This window comes from Perna viridis, chromosome 5, assembly GCF_037379345.1.
Source record: "Perna viridis isolate PV_CMFRI_1.1 ecotype Kerala chromosome 5, ASM3737934v1, whole genome shotgun sequence".
Classification (NCBI taxonomy): domain Eukaryota; kingdom Metazoa; phylum Mollusca; class Bivalvia; order Mytilida; family Mytilidae; genus Perna; species Perna viridis.
In genome coordinates, this window is record NC_142449.1 from 42,796,965 (window position 1) to 42,817,629 (window position 20,665).

The window sequence follows — 20,665 nt, forward strand, 5'->3', positions numbered from 1 at the left end:
TTTTCCTGGAATTCTTGTCAGGGTCGGTCCATTACAACACACATTTTTGAGCCACATTAATGCCTCAGGTCCAGTTTGCATTAAAACTGTTTTTCCTTTGTAGATGTGGTTCAATCATCATTAATCTTAGTAACATGTACACCTTACAATAAACCTAAAAAAACCCCAATAATTCCAGAGTTCTGAAGGAGTTTTCATTGTATGTCAACACATTAAAAATTTTGTTTTGTATATTGTTTTCATGTTTTTTTCTGTTTTTTTTTTCATGGAAATTCTTAATAGGACAAAGACCAAAATGATAGAGTTTGTATTAAATTTTATTGTAATATTATATACAATATTGACTTATAACAAAGACTGTCACATGACATAAGTTTGATTTTTCATTGGACAACTCTCATTCACTCAGTCACTCCCACCTTGTGTCAACAAAACATACCAATCATGACAAATAAATACTGAACATATTGTGTAAGAATTTTCTTGATTTTCGATGAATTTAATGTAAAAAACTAAACTTTTGTATATGACTGAGGTAAAAATACATATTTAAGCACAGCCAGCCATTCAAAAAGTGTAAGATCTAAACAATGAATCCAAATGACACGATGATTGTATAAATTGTCAATTTACAATGAACTGTATCTATTGCATTCTCATATGCAGTGTATATATGTATAAAATTCACTCAACCTTTAACTAGCAATATGTTTGGCTCTGTAAAATACATACTCCCTAGCTTCTATGGTATGGTGTAGTAAGAAGTATCCAAAGCCAAACAAATGGCTAAATTTAAACCTGACTGCAAAAGAATGAAACCAAGAAATTATGATGTCCTTTTTCCATCATGTTAAATATAAATGGTGTTAGAATTGAATGACAATTAACTAAAAATACCCGTTTCATGAATACACATCAATAATTTATTATTGAAACAAGTTCTGATTTCAGTCATTCATGAACACACATATAAGCACACCAGTAACAATAAAATACACATTCACTCATCCTAAAATATGACCCCTACACATACAACAAAATCTCTCACCATAACAACCGTATTATCCAATCTACAAGTTCTCATGTTTAACAGCTTGATGCCATTTTTCGTCCACACTGAGCCCTTGTTGGGCAAGTAGAGAATAAATCAATATTTTAAAAAATAATGTTAAAGGTTGTTAAAGGAGATGGTGAATAAAAGAACTTGTAAATAAATATCCCGCATAAGATTTTCTCTCATCAAAGAAGGTCATATCATTTCCTCTCTAATTAATAATGATAAAAAAAAACTCTGCCATTGAATCATAAAAACAACACTGCTAAAATAACAGGAGAACTTGCAGAAATAAGAAATGTATGCAACAATCAATTTAGTAAAGTAATCCATCCTCAATAGCACCAAGGCAAAAATAAATAAAACCCTGAAAAACTCAGCTGTTGAACAGGGTAATCTTGTGTTGAAGTAAAATCATTAAATTCCATTTGAAATACAAAAAGATACTTATCCCATGTGACTTAATAAAATATTGCTTTCAAAAATGGCTTTAACACAATAAATTTCAGTACCATAAAAAAATGTCTACATATGCAGAGTTAAAAAAAAAAATGACAAACCAGTGTTGATGTTAATTTCAATTTTTCAACTGAATCACCTATTTATTTCACCCCCATTATTCACAATGAAACAAATTAACATTTTAATCTAATACAACTACAAGAACCCCATGTCAAACAGCTTTGTTGATTGTTGCTAACAATTCTACTATTGCATAGGTGGGACACGAAAAAAAAAATCATTGGACACATGATAATACTGAACAAATGCACTATATACACAATGATATAATTTAGGGAAAAATTCTCGTTATACACAACAGTTACTGCAGTCTAACTCCATCTCACATTTACAACCTTGTAAAATAATAATAGCCTATACTAAATACGATAACAGATTGGAAAAAGTGAATAACCAAAATATGATAACAAGTGCGAAAGAACGCATGAACTTGTTCCAAGCATTCTTGACACACGTTATACTATGGTTATTCACACTTACCAGTTGATTATCCTATTTATTACATATATTTTTTCTATAATATATCGCTAGTTTCACCATAAAATTTGAATTTTGTAATCAGCAGATCAGTATTGGTGTTGTGGTGTTTTGGCAGAGAAAATAGTTAAATAACCATAATGTGAATTATCAAAATTTATTACTCGTTGAACATTCAATAAATCACTTATCTATTTGATAATATCAACACACTGGTACAATACATGGACCTTCTACACTAGAGCTAGAGTGGACACTGCTATTTTCCCTTGCTCACTGGGGATAATGTTTACATTTTCATCCTGGTGGGGTTGTTGTCTCTTTGACATATGCACTATACCTATTCTTGTTATATGTTTACATTCTAAGCTTTTCTATGCTGTCCAGGGCAACATTAACCACTGGGTATGATTAAATAAAGTAGCATCTAAATATAAAAACTATGACTTAAACAATTTTAACTCATTGTCACTATGCCACCATGGAAAGTGGAAATGTTTACCCACATGATCAACAGTGCATGTCACTATTGATGGGCCACATGTTAAGATGAACAAATACCTTGTATTGAAACAAACTGTTCTCTAACTATTCTCATTATAAATATAAAATTTGGAATTTTGATGACATCCCTCAAGTCAGCTATCAGTATTTAAAAAAAATGAACTTGTTTAGCTGAGAACTGCATACCAACAGAAAATCTATCTGACAAACCACATTAAGAACACAGTGTTAGGTAAATAGGAAAAAAAAACTCTCTTCCTTAAAGTGAACTTCCTGATGGGATCTTTACAAGAGCATTATAAATGAGATGAAGAAAGACTGTTTCACTAACTTAAAAACTTAAGTATAAATTTTAATTAAAAGTACCCATTTGAGCACAGTAACAACTCATTAGATTTACCCTTTAGAACTGATTCCTCCAAATTACCTGGAGAACCAGTAAAAACGATATGACCTGGCAAGGCCAACAATACTTTGAATCAGAAAATATTTTCCTCTGATTTTTCAACTTTCTCGGCGATGAAAATATTTTCTGTGGATTTCAGAAACAAAGTTAACATCACAAATAACATTCTGTACACAATGAATTTGATATCACAGCCCGGGTTTTTACATTGTTTACTTGTGATGTGTAGCACTTTCCATGGTACTATAAATAACTTTGGTTATTCCATATAGTTACTATATATAGAACTGAGGTCCTATCTTTGGCAGTAAGATTATCCAATGGAATTTAAGCATGATGCACTCCATATTGAATCCTGAGTATTAACATGATGCACCACATATAAGAGATTCTCGTTTGAATGCCAGGTAAATTGTTTTATTCTCGTTTTATTAGAAGCCTCACGAAACACAAACATTAGTGTGTCATACGGCCTGATCACAGTGTTCATTAGAGCTAGTCCGTGTGCTGTCCAACGGAGAATTTCTGTCTCTATGTACATGTGAAAATTCAATTGTTCCTTCTGAAAAAAACAAAAACATTTCTTTGTCAAAACCAGTTTCTATTCTGCTAGATCTTAAGGAGGTAAGCTTAGGGTAGGGACACAATTCTTTCTAAATCATTGAACGTCTGTATTCTGTATTTTACTTCAATCTCAAGTAAGCATCAACGTAACTTGGAGTGATATCATTCTGTTTCAAATGAAAGCTTGAAAGGCTTTGGTGAAATTGAATATAATACAAACATATCACTGATTTCAAGAGTTATGTCCCTTACCCTAGGTCTACCTCCTTAACAGGTTGATTAGATGAATAGCTACCTGATACCATGATGTACAATTAATCTATCCACTAGATTAAGTTTTTCTTCACTACTGATCTTTCCTCATTATTTATTCAATACAACATTTAATAAGCATTTCAGAAGTATATTTATTTGTCAAAATGCTGTCATTTCAATAATAAAATCCAAGAAATACAGTTAAATTTTTTTGAAGATAACTTTTATATTTTTTTATCACAATAAAATATGAAGCTGATCATGGTTTGAAAGGTATGCACTTACCATTGCTACTTAAATCAGTGTTTGTTGCCTGATCTCTTGTATCTCTCGTTGAACTTTCACGACTTCCTGCTTGACGTTTCCGTCGTCGCTTGTGTTTTCCCGAATGAACACCATTTTCACTGGCCAATGAATTGTCTCTATTAGCATCACATGACTCAGCCAGCTGATCACATGATTGATTTGATTGCTCCTGAGAGTCTGAAGTCGTGAACTGATCGTAGCCAATCGGAACACTATATGAATTAGGTGATGGAGGAATAGCAGGTGCCTCCCCGCTGCCCATCGAGTCTGGAGTATTTAAACACTGTGTACCATCCAGATCAGTTTCAAGTTTATTATTATTATCACTGTAATGACTAGGTAAAGTGCCATTCGGAACAAAGGCAGGAGATTGCTGCAAAAAGAAAAAGAAAGGTAATGCTAATGAAGTAACATTAATCTCTTCATTCTGATAAAGCAGAAAAAGTAAGCTATAGTCTATACTGTATTATTGTTTACCTTTTAAGTCTGTAGCAATGGGGCAGAGGGATTACTATGACCCTCCTGTCTTTGTAGTAAAAGAGCATTAAAATTAACTGTGAAAAATGAACTTAAAATTGGTTTTAGAAAATATTGTCCAAATGACCTCCCTTCCTAATCCCCTACAAATTCCTAGTTCCAGACATGCCTTTGGAAATACATAACATCAAAGGATAATTTTGTCCAACAGCTTTAGAATAACCTTCACTATACCTCCTTAACTCTATTCCCTAGTCCTGAAATCTGTTTTTCTTTTGCCTTAACTCTTCCCTAGTCCTGAAACCTGTTTTTGTTTTGCCTTAACTCTTCCCTAATCCTGAAACCTGTTTTTATTTTACCTTTTTCCAGTCTAAGCAGCAGACATATGTTACATACCTGAAGATACTGGCGACCCCCATGACCACTGCCGTTACTAAGCGAATGCATATCCATCTCTGACATAGGATTCACACTAACGTTCATTTTTGTATAAGAATTCTGAACTTGTCCATTTTGAACTGGTGGTGCGGTTGGGACAGCAGAATAACCACCATTTACATATTTTTTCCGTAAACTGTCTGTATAAATTCTTTGAGATGGATCCTGGAACTTATTTCTCAACACTGCATCATTCATAGCATCTGTGATCAAAACAAAGATTCAAACATTTTTTAAAAACTTCTATTGTACAGTGCATATTGAGTCATTAGGTTTTGTTATGGTTTCACTTTAATCACATATAATACATTCAAACTTAAACCACTATCACATAACCTAATCATGTAAATAAAGGGGGCATGTTTTGGTCAGACTGCTTATATAAGAATTGAAAATGTTAAATTTTGAACACTGCCAACAATGTTGATCCAACATAGGTCATTAAATGAACAAGATTTTTTGTGCATTACTTTACAACAGAACTATATTTACAATTGAAATTTCCATTAATGAAATTCAAATTCATCACTGAGTTTTCTCTTTAAAGATTGTTTAATTGATCAAACTACATACCCATCATCCTTCTTTGTTGCCTCTGCTTCCACCAACACATAAAAATAAACACAATTAACAATAACATAAGAACACCAAATACAATCCCCAGAATCATATACAGGAGTTCACTGTTGGCTTGACTCTCTGTCTTTGTTGGTGAACCCTCGTTTTCTTGTTCCTGAGGAGGTCTGGATGTTGACAGAGGTAAAATTGGAAATTTCGGTTCAGGTCCTATAAAAATATATATAAGATATTTTCCTACAACCTGCAGGTAGATTTTCCTCATATTACATAAGTAAATTACACAACTGCTACCACTTCAATATATATAACATAGCTTATCAGTTTATTGTTAAAGCAAGGAATGCCTATATTCTAAAGTTGGGTTTTAATTATATTATCATTACAACTCTATCACTGTTCAGTCCACTGCCAAAGAAAGTGAAAGTTAACATGTTTACGCTATATGAATTACCAATTTACCTCTACAATGACAGTCAGTACAGTTAATGTTCACAATGTAATAGGTATTATCTACCTTAAACTAACAATGAGAAAACTGAATGTTTCATTCAGATATTTTCATGCTATTAAGGATCTCAGTCAAAATTATAAATCTGCAATTACCCATGAATAAAGTTTGGGTTAAATGTTAAGGTCAAATTATCATCTTACCCTTCCCCTCAGTTTTCTTGACAACAAGATTGCTAAAGTCACTCATCCCTGCCGAATTGAAACACTTCATTTTGATAGAGTATTCAGTGCCAGGCTGTAGATCCTTCAGAAGATGAACTCGTAGAGATGATTCCATCAGCATCTCCTTCTCATAATCTTCCTTGGAATTGAATGGTTTGTAATAAAGGAAAAACCCTTCAATTGGTGACGATTTGACTGGGATGTACTGAAATATGATGAACAACATGGTATAATTAGTTTGGTAGATGAAATTATACATTTTATGTGTAGATGAGATTATATATTTTATGTGTAGATGAGATTATATTTTATGTATAGATGAGATTATATATTTTATGTGTAGATGAGACTATATATTTAACATGTAAATGACATTATACATTTTACATGTAAATGACATTATACATTTTACATGTAAATGAGTATATTCAACACAGTGACTTAAAATTGATTTCAAAAATTTTGTTGCTTCTAATAAGTAATTACATGTAAATAGAAGGGAACCACTACTAACATACTTTGAATCTGCACTCTTTACATTGTTTAATTCTCATATTCAACTTAGATAAATCTCTCTGGTTAAATTTTTATGACATAGAAATTTCTTTTCATTCTTAAATGCATATTCTAATTTCTGCATTTACAAACAAATTTTGAGTTGGGAGTTTTAGTTTTAGAATACACATATTATGCAGTTGCTCTGTTTGCACTCAAGGTTAAAAATTGCAATTATGTATGTCTGATACCGATTGATATATTATTAGGAGAACTCAATATGCTTTTTCGAAGAAAAAATCATTTTTTTTTCTCTGGTAACAGAAACTTACAGTCCATTTGATATTGAGGGCATAATTCTCTCTGTAAGTGACAGGAATAACTTCTACAATCACTGGAGCTTTCTTAGGCACCTGTGGCTGTTGGTATGTCGGCAGATGTAAAGTAAATTTCTCGGAATTTGGGCCAACTTTGTTGTCATTGTTAGAATACACTGCAGCTATGCGAAATTTGAATGTTCCCTCAGCAACAAGATTTTTCACTTCAAATTGCCGATGGTCTCCAGGAATTTCTGTCTCATCTGTTTGCCAAGGGCTCTTCTTGGGTTTGATGACACGGTACTGAACACGGAAGAATATGATATGAAGTCCATCATTTTCCGGAATTGTCCAGTTAAGTTTCACTGAAGTATCAGACAATTGGTAAACATCTGGAGCTGATGGTGGTACCATTTTAACTTTTGCTGAAAAAGAAAATTATCAATGATTTTTTTTTTATTTATTCATTATTAAATGTTCATTTGTTGTTGTATACGTTATACATATACTTTTTTGATTTTTTTGTTTTTTTTGTTTTTTTGTTTTGTTTTTTTTTTTTTGGGGGGGGGGGAGGGGGGAATCGACAATATTTTTTAAACAGACAAGACATCATTTTACATGACTGTGTGAGGTTTCATTAAAATCCAATATATAACATTTTAAAATGTGTGGAACAGAATGTTTGTAGATTGACAGATACACAAAAAGAAAACAATATTTCTCTACTGAAGGAGACAAAAAAGACAGCTGGTCTACTTACTGGATGGACTATCATTCACCGGTCTGGGGTTCTTTGTTTTCTTATTCTTTCTCTCCTTCCTATTTCTTCTATTCTTCTTCCTTCTTTTCCCATTCTTTCTCCTGTAATGAGGTCGTCTTCGATTTTTGATTACATTCGTAGGGTAATGTCCATCCCCCTTTACTGCCACATGAATTACTGCATAATCAACCCCTATATCATTACTTGACATACATTGATACAATCCTGAATCATCAAGAATCACATGTTTCAGACTATAAGTTGTTCCTTGATTTTCGTCAACATTCAGGATGTTTGTGATAGGAACTGCATTGCGATACCAGATGACCTCTGGTTTTGGTGACCCACTGACCTGACAACGTAATTTCACCGACTCTCCAGGGGTTAAAGTAACTGAGGTAGTTTCTGCTGTGACAGTTGGTGGTTCTAAAATAAAACAGAAAGAATCTGGTCATTCAAATATAAAAATTTTTGCTGAAAAAGTTTACATATTTGTCACATGTTTATCTTAGAAAAGTTAAAGAAATTTGTTTGTTTTTACCATTAAATTTACAAATTTTAAAGAAAAACAATTATTATATAGGGTACTTCCTATGGTCTTAGATATTATGTCTTTGGATTTACTGACAGTCGAGTTTCAGAATAATTTTTTGTTATGAACTCACACACACAGGCAAGAGAGAAGCTTCTTACTATCAATCTGCAGAAAGAAAAGAAAAAAAAATTCTCGAAAATCATAGTCACTTAGCCAAAAATCCCCTCCAGCCCAGTAGTCTCCTAATGGATTTTAAAAGAATATATATATAATATATTTACCAATGAGTTTAAGGTAGACATCTTTGACCGTGTGGACTCCATTACCACTGTCCACTTTACACAGGTAAGTACCAACATCTTCCTGAGTTACATTCTTTATCCTCAAGTTTCCTGCAACAACAAAATATGTAAACTTCACACTTAACCTTCAACCCTATAACTCATTTAATTGACATAAGACCATTCCATTCAACAACCATTTCCTCTTGCACCAAACAATTGGTCTGTATTTCTGGTTTAACTGTTCTAATATTTCAGCATTAATTTTGCAAAGTTTAGAGACAAAATGTATCCATACTTTCACTACTGATGAGATGTTACACCTTGAAACCTGTGTACAGCATACTGAAATGTCTAAAAGAAAAACAGGAGTGGTATTTTTGTATTAACCACTTCTAACTGTTTTGTTTTTTTTTAGCATGTATTTTTTGGCGGTGAATGATGTAAGCTCCAACTATTTATTACTGGAAAATAAGATTTTGATATACCTTGTATGACCTCTGCACGATCAGTTGGTAAAATGCCACCATATTTTTCCCATGATACAACAGGCTGAGGTAGACCAATAGCAACACATTCGACAGTTACATCTTCACCGTGATGAGCCTCGACCTCAAATGGTCGATAAACATTCACAGAATGGGATGTGGATCCTAGAAAAATATAATAAAATATAATTAAATTCAAAACAGAGGCACTAAAAAGATAATGAACAAATTAGCTGAATTACATGCAGGTCAAAAAAGTGTATTTTCCAAATTTGTTAGAATTTTTATTTTTGTAAGTCACTTTATTTCATTTTTATGTAATCATTATAAAAATAGTCAATATCTCAAGCCAAATCATGTAAATTGAACTTCCATGTTTCCCTTGGTACCACAACAACTCCATTCTTTACACTATACCAGAAGGAGTTATACTGGTGCACATCTGTTTTTATGGAGTAGTTGTTAAAAAGTCATTACTACTGAGTAATGTCTACCCCATTTAGTTAATGACCATTCTGTTAACTGATTATAATTATACTGTAATGAAAACCCAGTGATAAATGTACATTTTTATCCAAAATAGTGGCAACAGAACTCATTCTTGTTTGTTTGAAGTTTTTACAAATGTGTCTGCCTTCAAATCATGTATGTCTAAAGAAGAAGCCAAAATACTAATTTTTTTTTTTGGCATTCATGATTATTTTTTTCTACTGCCTGTTAAATTCATTGGAATGGATAAGTACTGAGAGGACTTTATTGTTTCTCTTTTCTTTGGTAGTGCCATTTTTTAGTTTACAACTATTAAATAAATTTTATCAAGAACAATGGTTTTGCAATTTTTTAGCAAAGGAAAAATGTAAATAAAACATTGACCCTTTTAATATGTCAAATCTACAAGATTTAAGAAAGAAGATTTTCTTCTTTATTCCATGATCAAAAATCATTTTGCCTCTCTTTAGAAAGGACAAGGGTAAAGAAATGTCACAATGTCAATGGTCTGAAATAGGACAGGCTTTACATCATTTTGTCATAAAAATGGAAAATTTAAGACCATTAAACTATATTTCACTATTCTTTAATCTAGATCAAGGTCGGACTGAACAAAGGCTTCAAAAGTCCCCTCCTCAAGAGCCCCCTAAAACATTATCATTTTTCATCATCAAGATTGTAAGCAACCTCATCAATCACCCAGTAGATACTTAAACCACATCAACAGGGGCCAACCATAGGAGATCCAATTATTCTATTTCAAAAGGCACATTAGGGTGTCATATTACATTTCTGATTAATATGTTTTCATATTTTTCTAATGAAATTAAATTTTGATAAAAAACAGATCAAGTTACCTATGCATGAGGGTCATGTGATAATTACCAAGGTGACATGACCTAAATTTAAACAGCTGCCAATCATAATTACAGAAATCCATTGTTAAGAACTGGTCAGATAAAATGGACAATCAATGACCAAAACTTAGTCCTGTCATTTTCTCTCCAATTAAAGTATCCATTTCATAGCCAAAAGGGCTGAAAGTCAAATATCTTTGCCTAATATAAACATTTTTCAATGAATTAAAGTGAAAACAACTTTGAAATTGAAGAAATAAGCTGATGGATTGAGTACAAAGCAGTCATATGAATTATGTTCCAACAATTTAAGTTCAAATCTAAATACATTTTCTTGCAGAAAATAAAAGGATCATTCTTTGATTGATAATATTCCTATCAATTTTCCAGTCAAATTTAATTAAAAGGTCTTTGACTTAAAATCTCATTAGTCAAACTGTCTAACTACAACAGTTATTGGGATAATCCTGCTCTGTTCACACCTGACAGGTGATTTCATACCTGTTATACTCTTTAAGCCCAGGTATTCATCAATGACACAAGCCTAACTATTAAAGCAAAGAATCCTATCATTTAGAAGGCCCATTCTTAACCTGGGACATTATGGAAGGTTAAGATAGATTGTCCGTCTGTCTGTCATCATTCAAATCTGACAAGGTTTCTGTTAGGTCTACATTATTTTTGTGAATTTAGAGGCTGCTTGTCGCTTTCAATAAAACGGTCAATTTCATGAACGATGCAGGCAGCAGACATGAGATTTTTGCTGTCTGCTACACATCACTAAGGCATCCATCAAGTATCAAAACCTTAAATACCAAGGAAACAGAAAATCATCTCAATGTACATATGTATTCATTTTAGATCTGTTTTGAACTCTATTATTGCTTTGTCCTAATTACCGACATTCAGAACATTGTAAATTCCTTGTTCTGGTATCACTGGGAACATATTTTACTTCCTATCCAAATCTGGGTAGTAGGCAGTAAAATGGCTGTTTACAGCAAGAATTACAAAATGGGTCAATGACAGAAATGGCAGAATATCGTTAAACAGGAAGTAGATGTCCAACAGACCTGAAATCAGGACCCACAATATCGGACCCGTACCTGATGCTAGATACCAAATATCAAGAGTCTGAGATAAGTAATTGCTGACAAGGTGTTACAAAAATAATTTTCCCTCTTGCTCGCCCAACTTTCACCATACTATAACCAGATTTTCACTATGGGAAATTAGGCCGATAAAAATACAATCTTCCTCTCTGGAAGTGATTGGGAATCTGATAATATGTCCTCCCTTCTGCCTCAAAGTTTTTGAAACGATAGAATTAACAACCAACTTTCAGTGATTTGACCTACCTCTTGCTTCAAAATTTCTTTAGAGATGGACGAGAACCAAAAAATTACGTTGGAGAGGTGGCCTAAAAGTTTTCTCTGATTTCTAGTTACCAAAACATAATAAACATGCTATGGTTCAAGTTTATCCTCAAAAATCTAATTGCATTTAATTGATTTTAGGGTTTGAAGGTCCCCATAATTTCTGTTGATTTACATGTCTGCACTTAATGTGTCACAAAATAAGAATGTCATGCATTTTGTACTTTTAAAAGAAAGTTCTTTTGTCGAAACTCCTGTCTATTTAGGTTCAGTAAAAACATGCTCATCTGTTTTTGGTTGGCCTTTCAACCATGACATCTTATAATTACAATATCCTTATTTTCTTTGACTCTGTTGGTTTATAACCCTAGTTAAGTAATAAAACTCATCAAAATATAGCAACTCATAATATCAACCATGCTATTTCTAAAGGCAGTCAACCTGAAAACCTGGTGCAAAAATTTACCCAAGATGCTGTTCTGAAGTTAATTAAATGATCGTTATAAAATCACTCAGTAAGCATAGTTCGAAGAAGTAAGCAAATAGCTAGATAGAAAAAAGGAAAGATTTTAATAATGGTTGTGAATTGTTAATAAATATTTTAAAAACTGAGTTATTCCCCTTTGTTTAAAAACAAATTTTCATATTGCATGACAAAATGTTATAAACCATTTTATCTAAAGCAATTTATATTTTTAAATGCCAGAACATTGTAATTTATAGTGAACACAGATGTGTTCTGTACAGTAAAATCAACTTATTTTTTTTTTAAACTGGGCTAATTTGCACAATTTGTGTCAAAAATACAAAGTGTATGTCAAAAACTTTCATAATACATTGCACATTTGCAGTTCCTTTTTTCATGTTTTATTCAAAGCAAAACCTATGTTTTAGAAAACTAAAAAAAAAGGCATAACAAAACAAATACAGCATGATAAAATAACCATATTCCCAATTCATCTAACAATATCTCTATACAGAAAGTTCAAATTATGGACATATCTTTCCAAGCTAGTAAACACACTCTTTAACTTGACCAAATTATTTTGGAAAGTTTAATTATCCTGAAGTAATTAGAATGATTAAGTTGAGTGGTATTGATGTTTTTCTTTATGTGTTGATGTGTGTCAAAAACCACTGAGGGGATCGAATGTCATTTGTTCTCATTTCTTGTGTTAGAAAAAGTGATAAGTATAGAAGCATTTGGTCAAATAAAGGCTACATTATTCACCTGTAAAAATTGAGATTGATTTCTATAAATGAATACCAAATTAAAATAACTTCAAACCACTTTTCAAGACTCTGGGTTGACTTATTTTTTTAAGAATTGGCAATAATAAAAATTTTGTCTATTGAAAAATAACATAAATTTTCCATGTGTATATTGTTTGTTGCACAAAGTGCAATAAACAAAATATGCACATGAAAAATTTAAGTTATTTTTCTATAGACAAAATTTTCATCATAGCCAATTCTTATAAATTAATCAGAAAACATATTTTTATCTTTAAACATGAGAAAAGTAGCTCTGAATTTAACTGAATAGGGGCTTGTCAATATTTGTTTTATCCACTGAGATATAACAAAATTATTTCAACCAATCAGATTACAGTATTTATCTCCAATTAATTTATTAAGAAATGTAAATAAACAAAAATGATGTAAGCTTAAGTCATAATAGGATAATTAACTGGGAAGAGTGAATAACCGAAATATAATCATGAGCGCTGAAGAATGCGCAGATTTAACGAGTGTGTGGAACTGTTCCGTGCACAAGTTAAATTTTACCACAAGTAAATTTTACCGTGTTCTAGGCATGAGTGATCATATTTTGGTTATTCATGATAACCAATAGATTATCCTATCTATTATATAGATTTTCCCAATTATTCGTGGCTATTTTCAACACAAATTAAAAATTTTGTGAAAGACGGATGAACATTTTGACAGGAGAAAGCTCCCAAGAGTGAAATTACTGAATTTATTCAACTGTGCAAAAGATCCAAATTTTTGACACTGGGAACATTTGGTAAATCAGTGCTATCTATATAACAATAACTGATCTGCTGGTTTTGGTTTTCTTCATCAGAAATCTTTGTTATCCTAATTCTGCACTCCAATTTACACACACTCCAACCCCACAAAATGTATACATTAACTCATTCACTGTTGAAGTTGGATTTCTTTTCTACAGGCAGTGTCAGTTTAACATTGACAAGAATTACACACACTTATATATGAGCCTCTTGACTTTTTTTAAAATAACTCCATAAAAAAATATAAAGCTATAGAAATTAGCAAATATTTTTTCAGCTCAAGCATTTCCAAAACACTTAAAGACCCTTTAAAAATTGAAAGGACAATTCATATTTAATTTATTTCTACATATTTCACTTGACAATTTGGTAAGTTTAGATCAGTAATTATAAAATATTTTCATTGGCACAGAACATTTATACTATAGTTTGTCCCATTATATTTAGCTATAATGACGGTTTTTAATATCGCATAGCTATTCTCAATATCAGTTTTACAGTATTAAAACGTATTGTAATATATGGGTTTATCATAACCAAAAATCATAGTTTTACATTATCAATTTTTGTTCATATGAATGTATTATTTATGCTTCAAATGAAAAAATCTGGCGTGTCTATTCAAAAGCCATTGTATCAGTTACCTCAAACAAACCCATAGGGAATCTGAACTGACCCTTAACATGCCTAACTTGTTATCAAGCAATTTATTTCCAGATTTATTTCATTGAAGACAGGATCATTTTCATGTAATAAACAGTTGAACTGTCAAAACAGATTTTAGAAATTTTCATTGTTGAAATTTTAATTCAGGTGTACCAGTATCCAAATATAGCCCTATCTGACATTTAATAGGCAAGTTAAATGAGTAATCCCCCTTTTCCTTCACTTGTGAGAACATTATTATCTCCCCTTACATTTTTTTAATATTTTACAGAAAGAAACACAGATTTTATTCTTGAAAAATTATGTTTTAAGCAGACTTTAATATATTATGGGTAAGTCATTGCTCTCATACTAGAACTGGGACAGACAGAAAGACAAATCCTTTCGGAGAATCTGACATAGAATTTTTAATAAATAAGGCATCTTTGACCCATCTACTTTGGCAACAACAAAATATCCCTACTATTATTTACAAATCCTGCCAAAGATTCTGAGGAGAAATACAAAAATCGTAGTTACAATTTAATTAAACAGTAGGTTTATGACCTTGATATATACGATATTACAGAGATAATAGGATCTATTTCAAGTTTTCTTTACCCCTGGCAGTTCTTTTATCAACAGACAAGCGAGAAAATATAAGTATAAATCAGAGTATCGTCTTTTGATCTTCCTGTGGCATTGCCAGGTGCTTCAACAGTAAATTAGGTCTTCCAAAAAGATAAAGAATTTCGCTGGGCAACGTGCGAACCATTACACGTCCCTTTCATTTTCATCACGACCACCAGACTAACTGAAGTAACTAAGTTATAAGAGATTAATAAATAATTTGGGTAAAATTTGGACCACCACACGCGATGAACTTCTAACAGCACTTGTATTTCACCGAGATCAGATTTTATTTTTAATGTGATCTATTGTTAAATCTGTCTCTTTTATGATTTTTATGGCCCTTAATATTCGTTTATGAATAGTCAAATGTCAAATTTATATTTTTCACACATATATGTTAAGAGAGCAATTTCAAAGTTCCCCTGTTTTTGAACATATACTATCCCATAGATAATGGTGAGTTAACACTAGAGACTATACAGGATTGATTTAGAGTGGTATCATCATGAATATACATCCTATTGCAAACATGTCAACTCATTGTTAATAAAAGTTCTGAAAATTTATCTGCATAGTTTTAGCTATAAATCAATTGACAATTTTACTAGGCTTACTATTCAAATTCAAAGCAATTTTATTGAATTTTTTCAGTACTTGATTTTAATCAACAGCTCATAGTACACAGTCAATAATTAACTGTCTTTGTAAGAATCATGCAAAATCTGAAAAATGTGATACACCCCAAAAAAGGCTACATATTTTTATTTTTGTAATTAAGTTGTTTTATGGGTTTATACTATGAAATGTGTAATTATTCATTCAAATCTGCCTGCTCTTAGAAGATAATCAACATTGAAAATCCAATATAATCTATTGTATTAGAGTGTCATTTACAGAGTTATCTTCCTTAATTTTGAAATTTACAGTGCATTCTATATAATTTTTATCTCTTATGAACATGGGTTATATGAAAAACTGAATGTTAATTTCTGTTTACTATGGCAATTCAAACAAAATATCAAAAATAAAAATATGTAGCCTTTTTACCCATGAATCACATTTTGCATGATTCTTAGCTGGAGTGCTACTTAAGCATTGTGAGGTCTTACTATTACAATGGTAAAACCTAAAAGATTTAGTAGCAAGAGGCCAATTCATTGTAACTAATGTTTTTAGTCCAAAAATAGTCCAAAAACTTAATAATACAAACAAAAATTTGTACTTCTATACTCTTGAATTTATTCACAAGAAAAAGAACATATCACACAAATTGGATAATTTGTACTGTTATCCAGTGGTGAATAAAGATTGCAAGAAAAAAAAAATTTGGGGCCAGACATCAGAAATTGTATTGTTTCGTTCTTTATCCACACTCCTCTTTTATGAGTATCTGATGATCCGACTCGATTTATGTATAGCCAACCAAAAAAAAAAGCAGAAACTGCCGAAATTGAAAGTAAACATATGATAAAAGCAGAACCGTAATGGTAAAACGGGGTTTGAAAAAGCGGAAGAAAGCCAAGTCTGAATGAAAAGCATATTATTTTCAAAGACTGATCACATGACCTTGTATTATCTCCTGATAGGATAACAACTATCGATTGTGCTTACCTTGGGAAAATGGTTGAACTTTGAGAGAGATCATGTGACTTGAAGTTCTGTTTTGATTAGACACTGGATTGACAGCTATACATCGATAAATCCCTTGGTCACTGTAGGTTAAATTTCTAATGAGGAGGAAACCAGATGAAAGGATTCGGTAATGATCTGAAAAAAAAGACCAGAAAAAAATAATAAAACAAAGAGGAAATCACATATATAAATCATAAGACTGCTATTTGTAGCCGTAAGTCTCAGGCTTCTGAAGCACAAAAATATCCAAGTCCAATAACTCTTGTAAGATTTGAAAAATCAAATGTTGGAGGGACAAGATTCTCTAAATATGGTTTCTTCTATAGAGTACAAGCAACATTCATTTGGGGAGATGTGATGTATGGATAAACACTTTGTGACATGAAATAAAGAGTTCAGTTTTAACTCGAGTAGCACTATTAGTACATGTATTGTATGATGGATTTTGTGTCATTAGTTCTTTTTTAAAGAAAAAATAGAAAATAGGATTTGATGCCAAAAGAGTTTTGAGAAAATCGGTTAGACAATGTAACATTTTGAGACCTATATATTTGGCATGGGACTTGTAATGCAACTTAAATCTAAATGAACAAGATAATATTGAGCCAACAAATGAAAGTAAAGTTACTTTACAGAAATTATATTTCCTTCATTTTGACCCAATCTTGTAAAACTAGTATTTCAATGCTATAAAAAGTTCTTTCTTTGCCAAAAACTTTATCCTTCATCAAAACTAACTCTCATCATATAACAAAATACATTCATAACTCATAACACTTTTTACAAGCTATGAAAGTTAATCTGGCTGTTTCTTTTCATCTACGCATTCTATCAAGTTTATATAATGATATAATTAACTATAATTTACAGTTTAGCCAAGTTAATCTTTACCTAAATTAATATCCATCATAGTTTGTTATCAGAGATATGGCAAGACTAATAGAGCTCCAAACTCATGTAAATTAGCTGACTGTTACATTAATGTGCCAAAGATGGTGAAGAATGAACACAGAAGGTTTATTTTTGTTTTTACCTCTGGGTACCAATAGGTTACAAAGATTTTGAAATTGTACATCAATTAATTGATTCCCTGTGTATTTAGTTACCAGAGTGTCTTTACTCAGTTAAGATGTTGCCTGTATGAGGCCTACTAAAGGCATTTTTTTGCTAAGTATAAGTGTTCGACAAAATTAATTGTTTTACAGTACATAGTATAACTTGAACATTTTGCAGGCAGGTACTGTTTTGTCCCTTATTTCATCTAATCTGAAAATTACAAAAACAAGGTATTTGGTAGACCAAAGATGGAAGCACAGACAGACAGACTGGGGGATTTAAAGTATACTCCCTGAACAGTAAATTGTGCTTGGTAAAAGATTTTGCTAGAAATACAAATTGAAAACTGTAAAGGAGTAAATTTCAAGACTGATAATAAGTGTTAAGATTCTACAAGACTTTGTAGTAAACATGCAGGTCAGATCTCGTAATAATAAAATGCCATTAATTAATGACCATTAGCAAATTAAGATGATAAAAACTATTTACTTTGGAACTGTTCTAAACTGAACTCTTTTTGGACTGTAAAAAGTGTGTGGTTTAGACAGGTGTTCGGTTTATCAAGGGTACCATTAGATTGATGGAAAAGGATATTAAAAAAAGTGTCTGGTTCAGATATTTCAATTATTCGGATTTCAAGTTAAAGATAGGTTTCACTGTCTTTTTTCAATGAGAAATAAATTTGTTCCTTTATAATGTGTATCAAAACTACATAAGTAACAAACATTATTGAACTTCTGCCCCTCAATTATCGAAAGAACCAGATTCCCTACATATATCTCCCCTCCACTTACAAAGATTTATTTGAACTATGATATGACATCATACAGAAATATTGCTAGTTGCAAACAGCCCGAAAAAATTTAACTTCAAAGAACCTGACAAAACCCAGATCCCTCAATTCTACAAAACAGTTACAAGTGTTCAAATAAAGTGATTAATTAATAACATTTCATAAATTGCAGACAAGTTTCAAAAAGATCAGGCATTTCCTGTCAGATTTATGTTGCCATGGTAACAAATTATACTTTATCATATTTTATGTCGATACATTGCAAAAAAATATGTAACATAATGGATTTTGGTAAAAGAATCTGTTGGCAGCCTCCATATTGCTTTAGAATGTTAGAAGACATTACACAGCTGGAAGAGAGCATTATCATTCAACAGTTACAAAGACATTCACTTGTTTATTGAAAAGTTTCAAGTTTTTCTGTAAGGGTAAATGATTATGAGGGGAAAAAGGGGGAGTAGCAATTCATCATTTGAATAAAAAAATAAAACTGAAACCATTATATTCATATCTAAAATGTGATCAAGTTTATTTCATTTCTAGCAGGTGATAAAATAGTAAATAGATAGGACCTTGGAGACCTAAGGAAGAATAGGTGACTGACAAAGGGAAACATTTATTGGGTTCATCACATATTTTTTTATTCTTTGAATTCCTATGTAAAAATTCTCAATTCTCCCAGAAAGAACCTCACTGAGGATAAACACAATTTAAGCATGTATTCATTGTCAATAAAATGAATATAATAATGCCGAAAAGTTGTGAAATAATAAATTGATGGTTATGATTAAGGATGATACAGGTAAAAACATATGATGGCAATGAGTTTTATAGTTATTTTAATGGTTTTATGACAATTGAGAACAAGACATAAGAATGTTCAATATTTTAAAACCATTATTACTATGTTATCAATGCTATTTAACTATTTAATAATTGAATTGTTTTTCCATGATCAGATTGCATTAGAAAATGCTTAATTCTAAAACATTGAGGCCTCAAGAAGGACAAATGGTTCACCAACCTATTACAAGGAGGTAACTTAAATCATAGTTTTATTTTTGCTTTTTTAAATTTTCTGTGATATTTCTAACCTCATTTGAAGAAGCAGATTCATTTGTTTTCTTGACAAACATTGCTTTCAACAAAGGAGGAAAAAATTAAAAGATCTTTTGACAGACCGCTGTAGAAAAAAAAAACTTCACTGGTAATCAGTCAAATCATCATTTCCAGCTAGTCCTACCTAAGTTAGGTCTGACAATTCTGACAGTGAGCCATATTTCTGATCTTTATAATGTTCCTTTAATGCTATTCCAGAAAATAATTTAGTGTTTGCAACATTAAGTGTAGACATTAAGTACAATTTGGTGGAATTTCTGAGGAAAATTAAAAAAGATTTCTGTACTCCAGAGTAAGAGGACCAAATTAATTACAAATATAAATAAATTTTTAGTGGATGGATGGGAAGTATTAGCAAAAAGAGCATACTGAATCACCTACTGATCAATTAAAGAAAACTTTACTAGGATATTGAGCTAAGACAAAATTCAACTCTATAGCATTCAATAGAGAACTACAATGGTTAATCTGAACCTGTTTTTCAGTATAGTATTACATAATAAATTGCTATTTTCTAAGGGGTGTGTACAGTAAGGTTTCATATTTACGATAAATATGCACAGAGCTACATGTGTCATGTATTCAAATAGATTTACATTACTAATGGGGAAAATAACTCCATAATCCCAGCAATTTGTTATATAGATAAAAACCAAGCACAACTATATCTTAAGAGCAAATCACATTTATTTAAGGTAAATACCAATTTATTCACATTAAATAATCAAAATTAGCTTTGGAAATACATTAAAATAATCACAGCCCATAGCTCATGCATCTCTTTTGAAGTAAATTAGTTGTGTCATGGTATCTGCTAATATTATCTTAATGTGAACTTCATTCTGAATACATAGGTTAAGCTTGATCTTTGAAATTCAAGAAGTCATCGTTTGTTTCTA

General features: G+C 31.5%; 1 protein-coding gene across 5 annotated transcripts in view; it reads right to left on the reverse strand.

Annotated features, from left to right (window-relative positions):
* Nucleotides 1-299: 299 nt before the first annotated feature.
* Nucleotides 300-20,665, reverse strand: part of LOC148617804 (brother of CDO-like) — an 82,963-nt gene continuing 62,597 nt past the window's right edge. For all 5 annotated transcript variants that reach the window (XM_088585374.1, XM_088585372.1, XM_088585373.1 and 2 more), the window contains 10 exons: nt 16,778-16,933; nt 9,131-9,295; nt 8,643-8,753; nt 7,827-8,252; nt 7,082-7,491; nt 6,234-6,459; nt 5,577-5,789; nt 4,962-5,206; nt 4,068-4,461; nt 300-3,525 (listed from right to left, as the gene is read on the reverse strand). In XM_088585374.1, the coding sequence (XP_088441500.1) occupies nt 3,428-3,525; nt 4,068-4,461; nt 4,962-5,206; nt 5,577-5,789; nt 6,234-6,459; nt 7,082-7,491; nt 7,827-8,252; nt 8,643-8,753; nt 9,131-9,295; nt 16,778-16,933 (2,444 nt within the window). In that variant the 3' untranslated portion in view covers nt 300-3,427. The remainder of the gene's footprint in view (nt 3,526-4,067; nt 4,462-4,961; nt 5,207-5,576; nt 5,790-6,233; nt 6,460-7,081; nt 7,492-7,826; nt 8,253-8,642; nt 8,754-9,130; nt 9,296-16,777; nt 16,934-20,665) is intronic.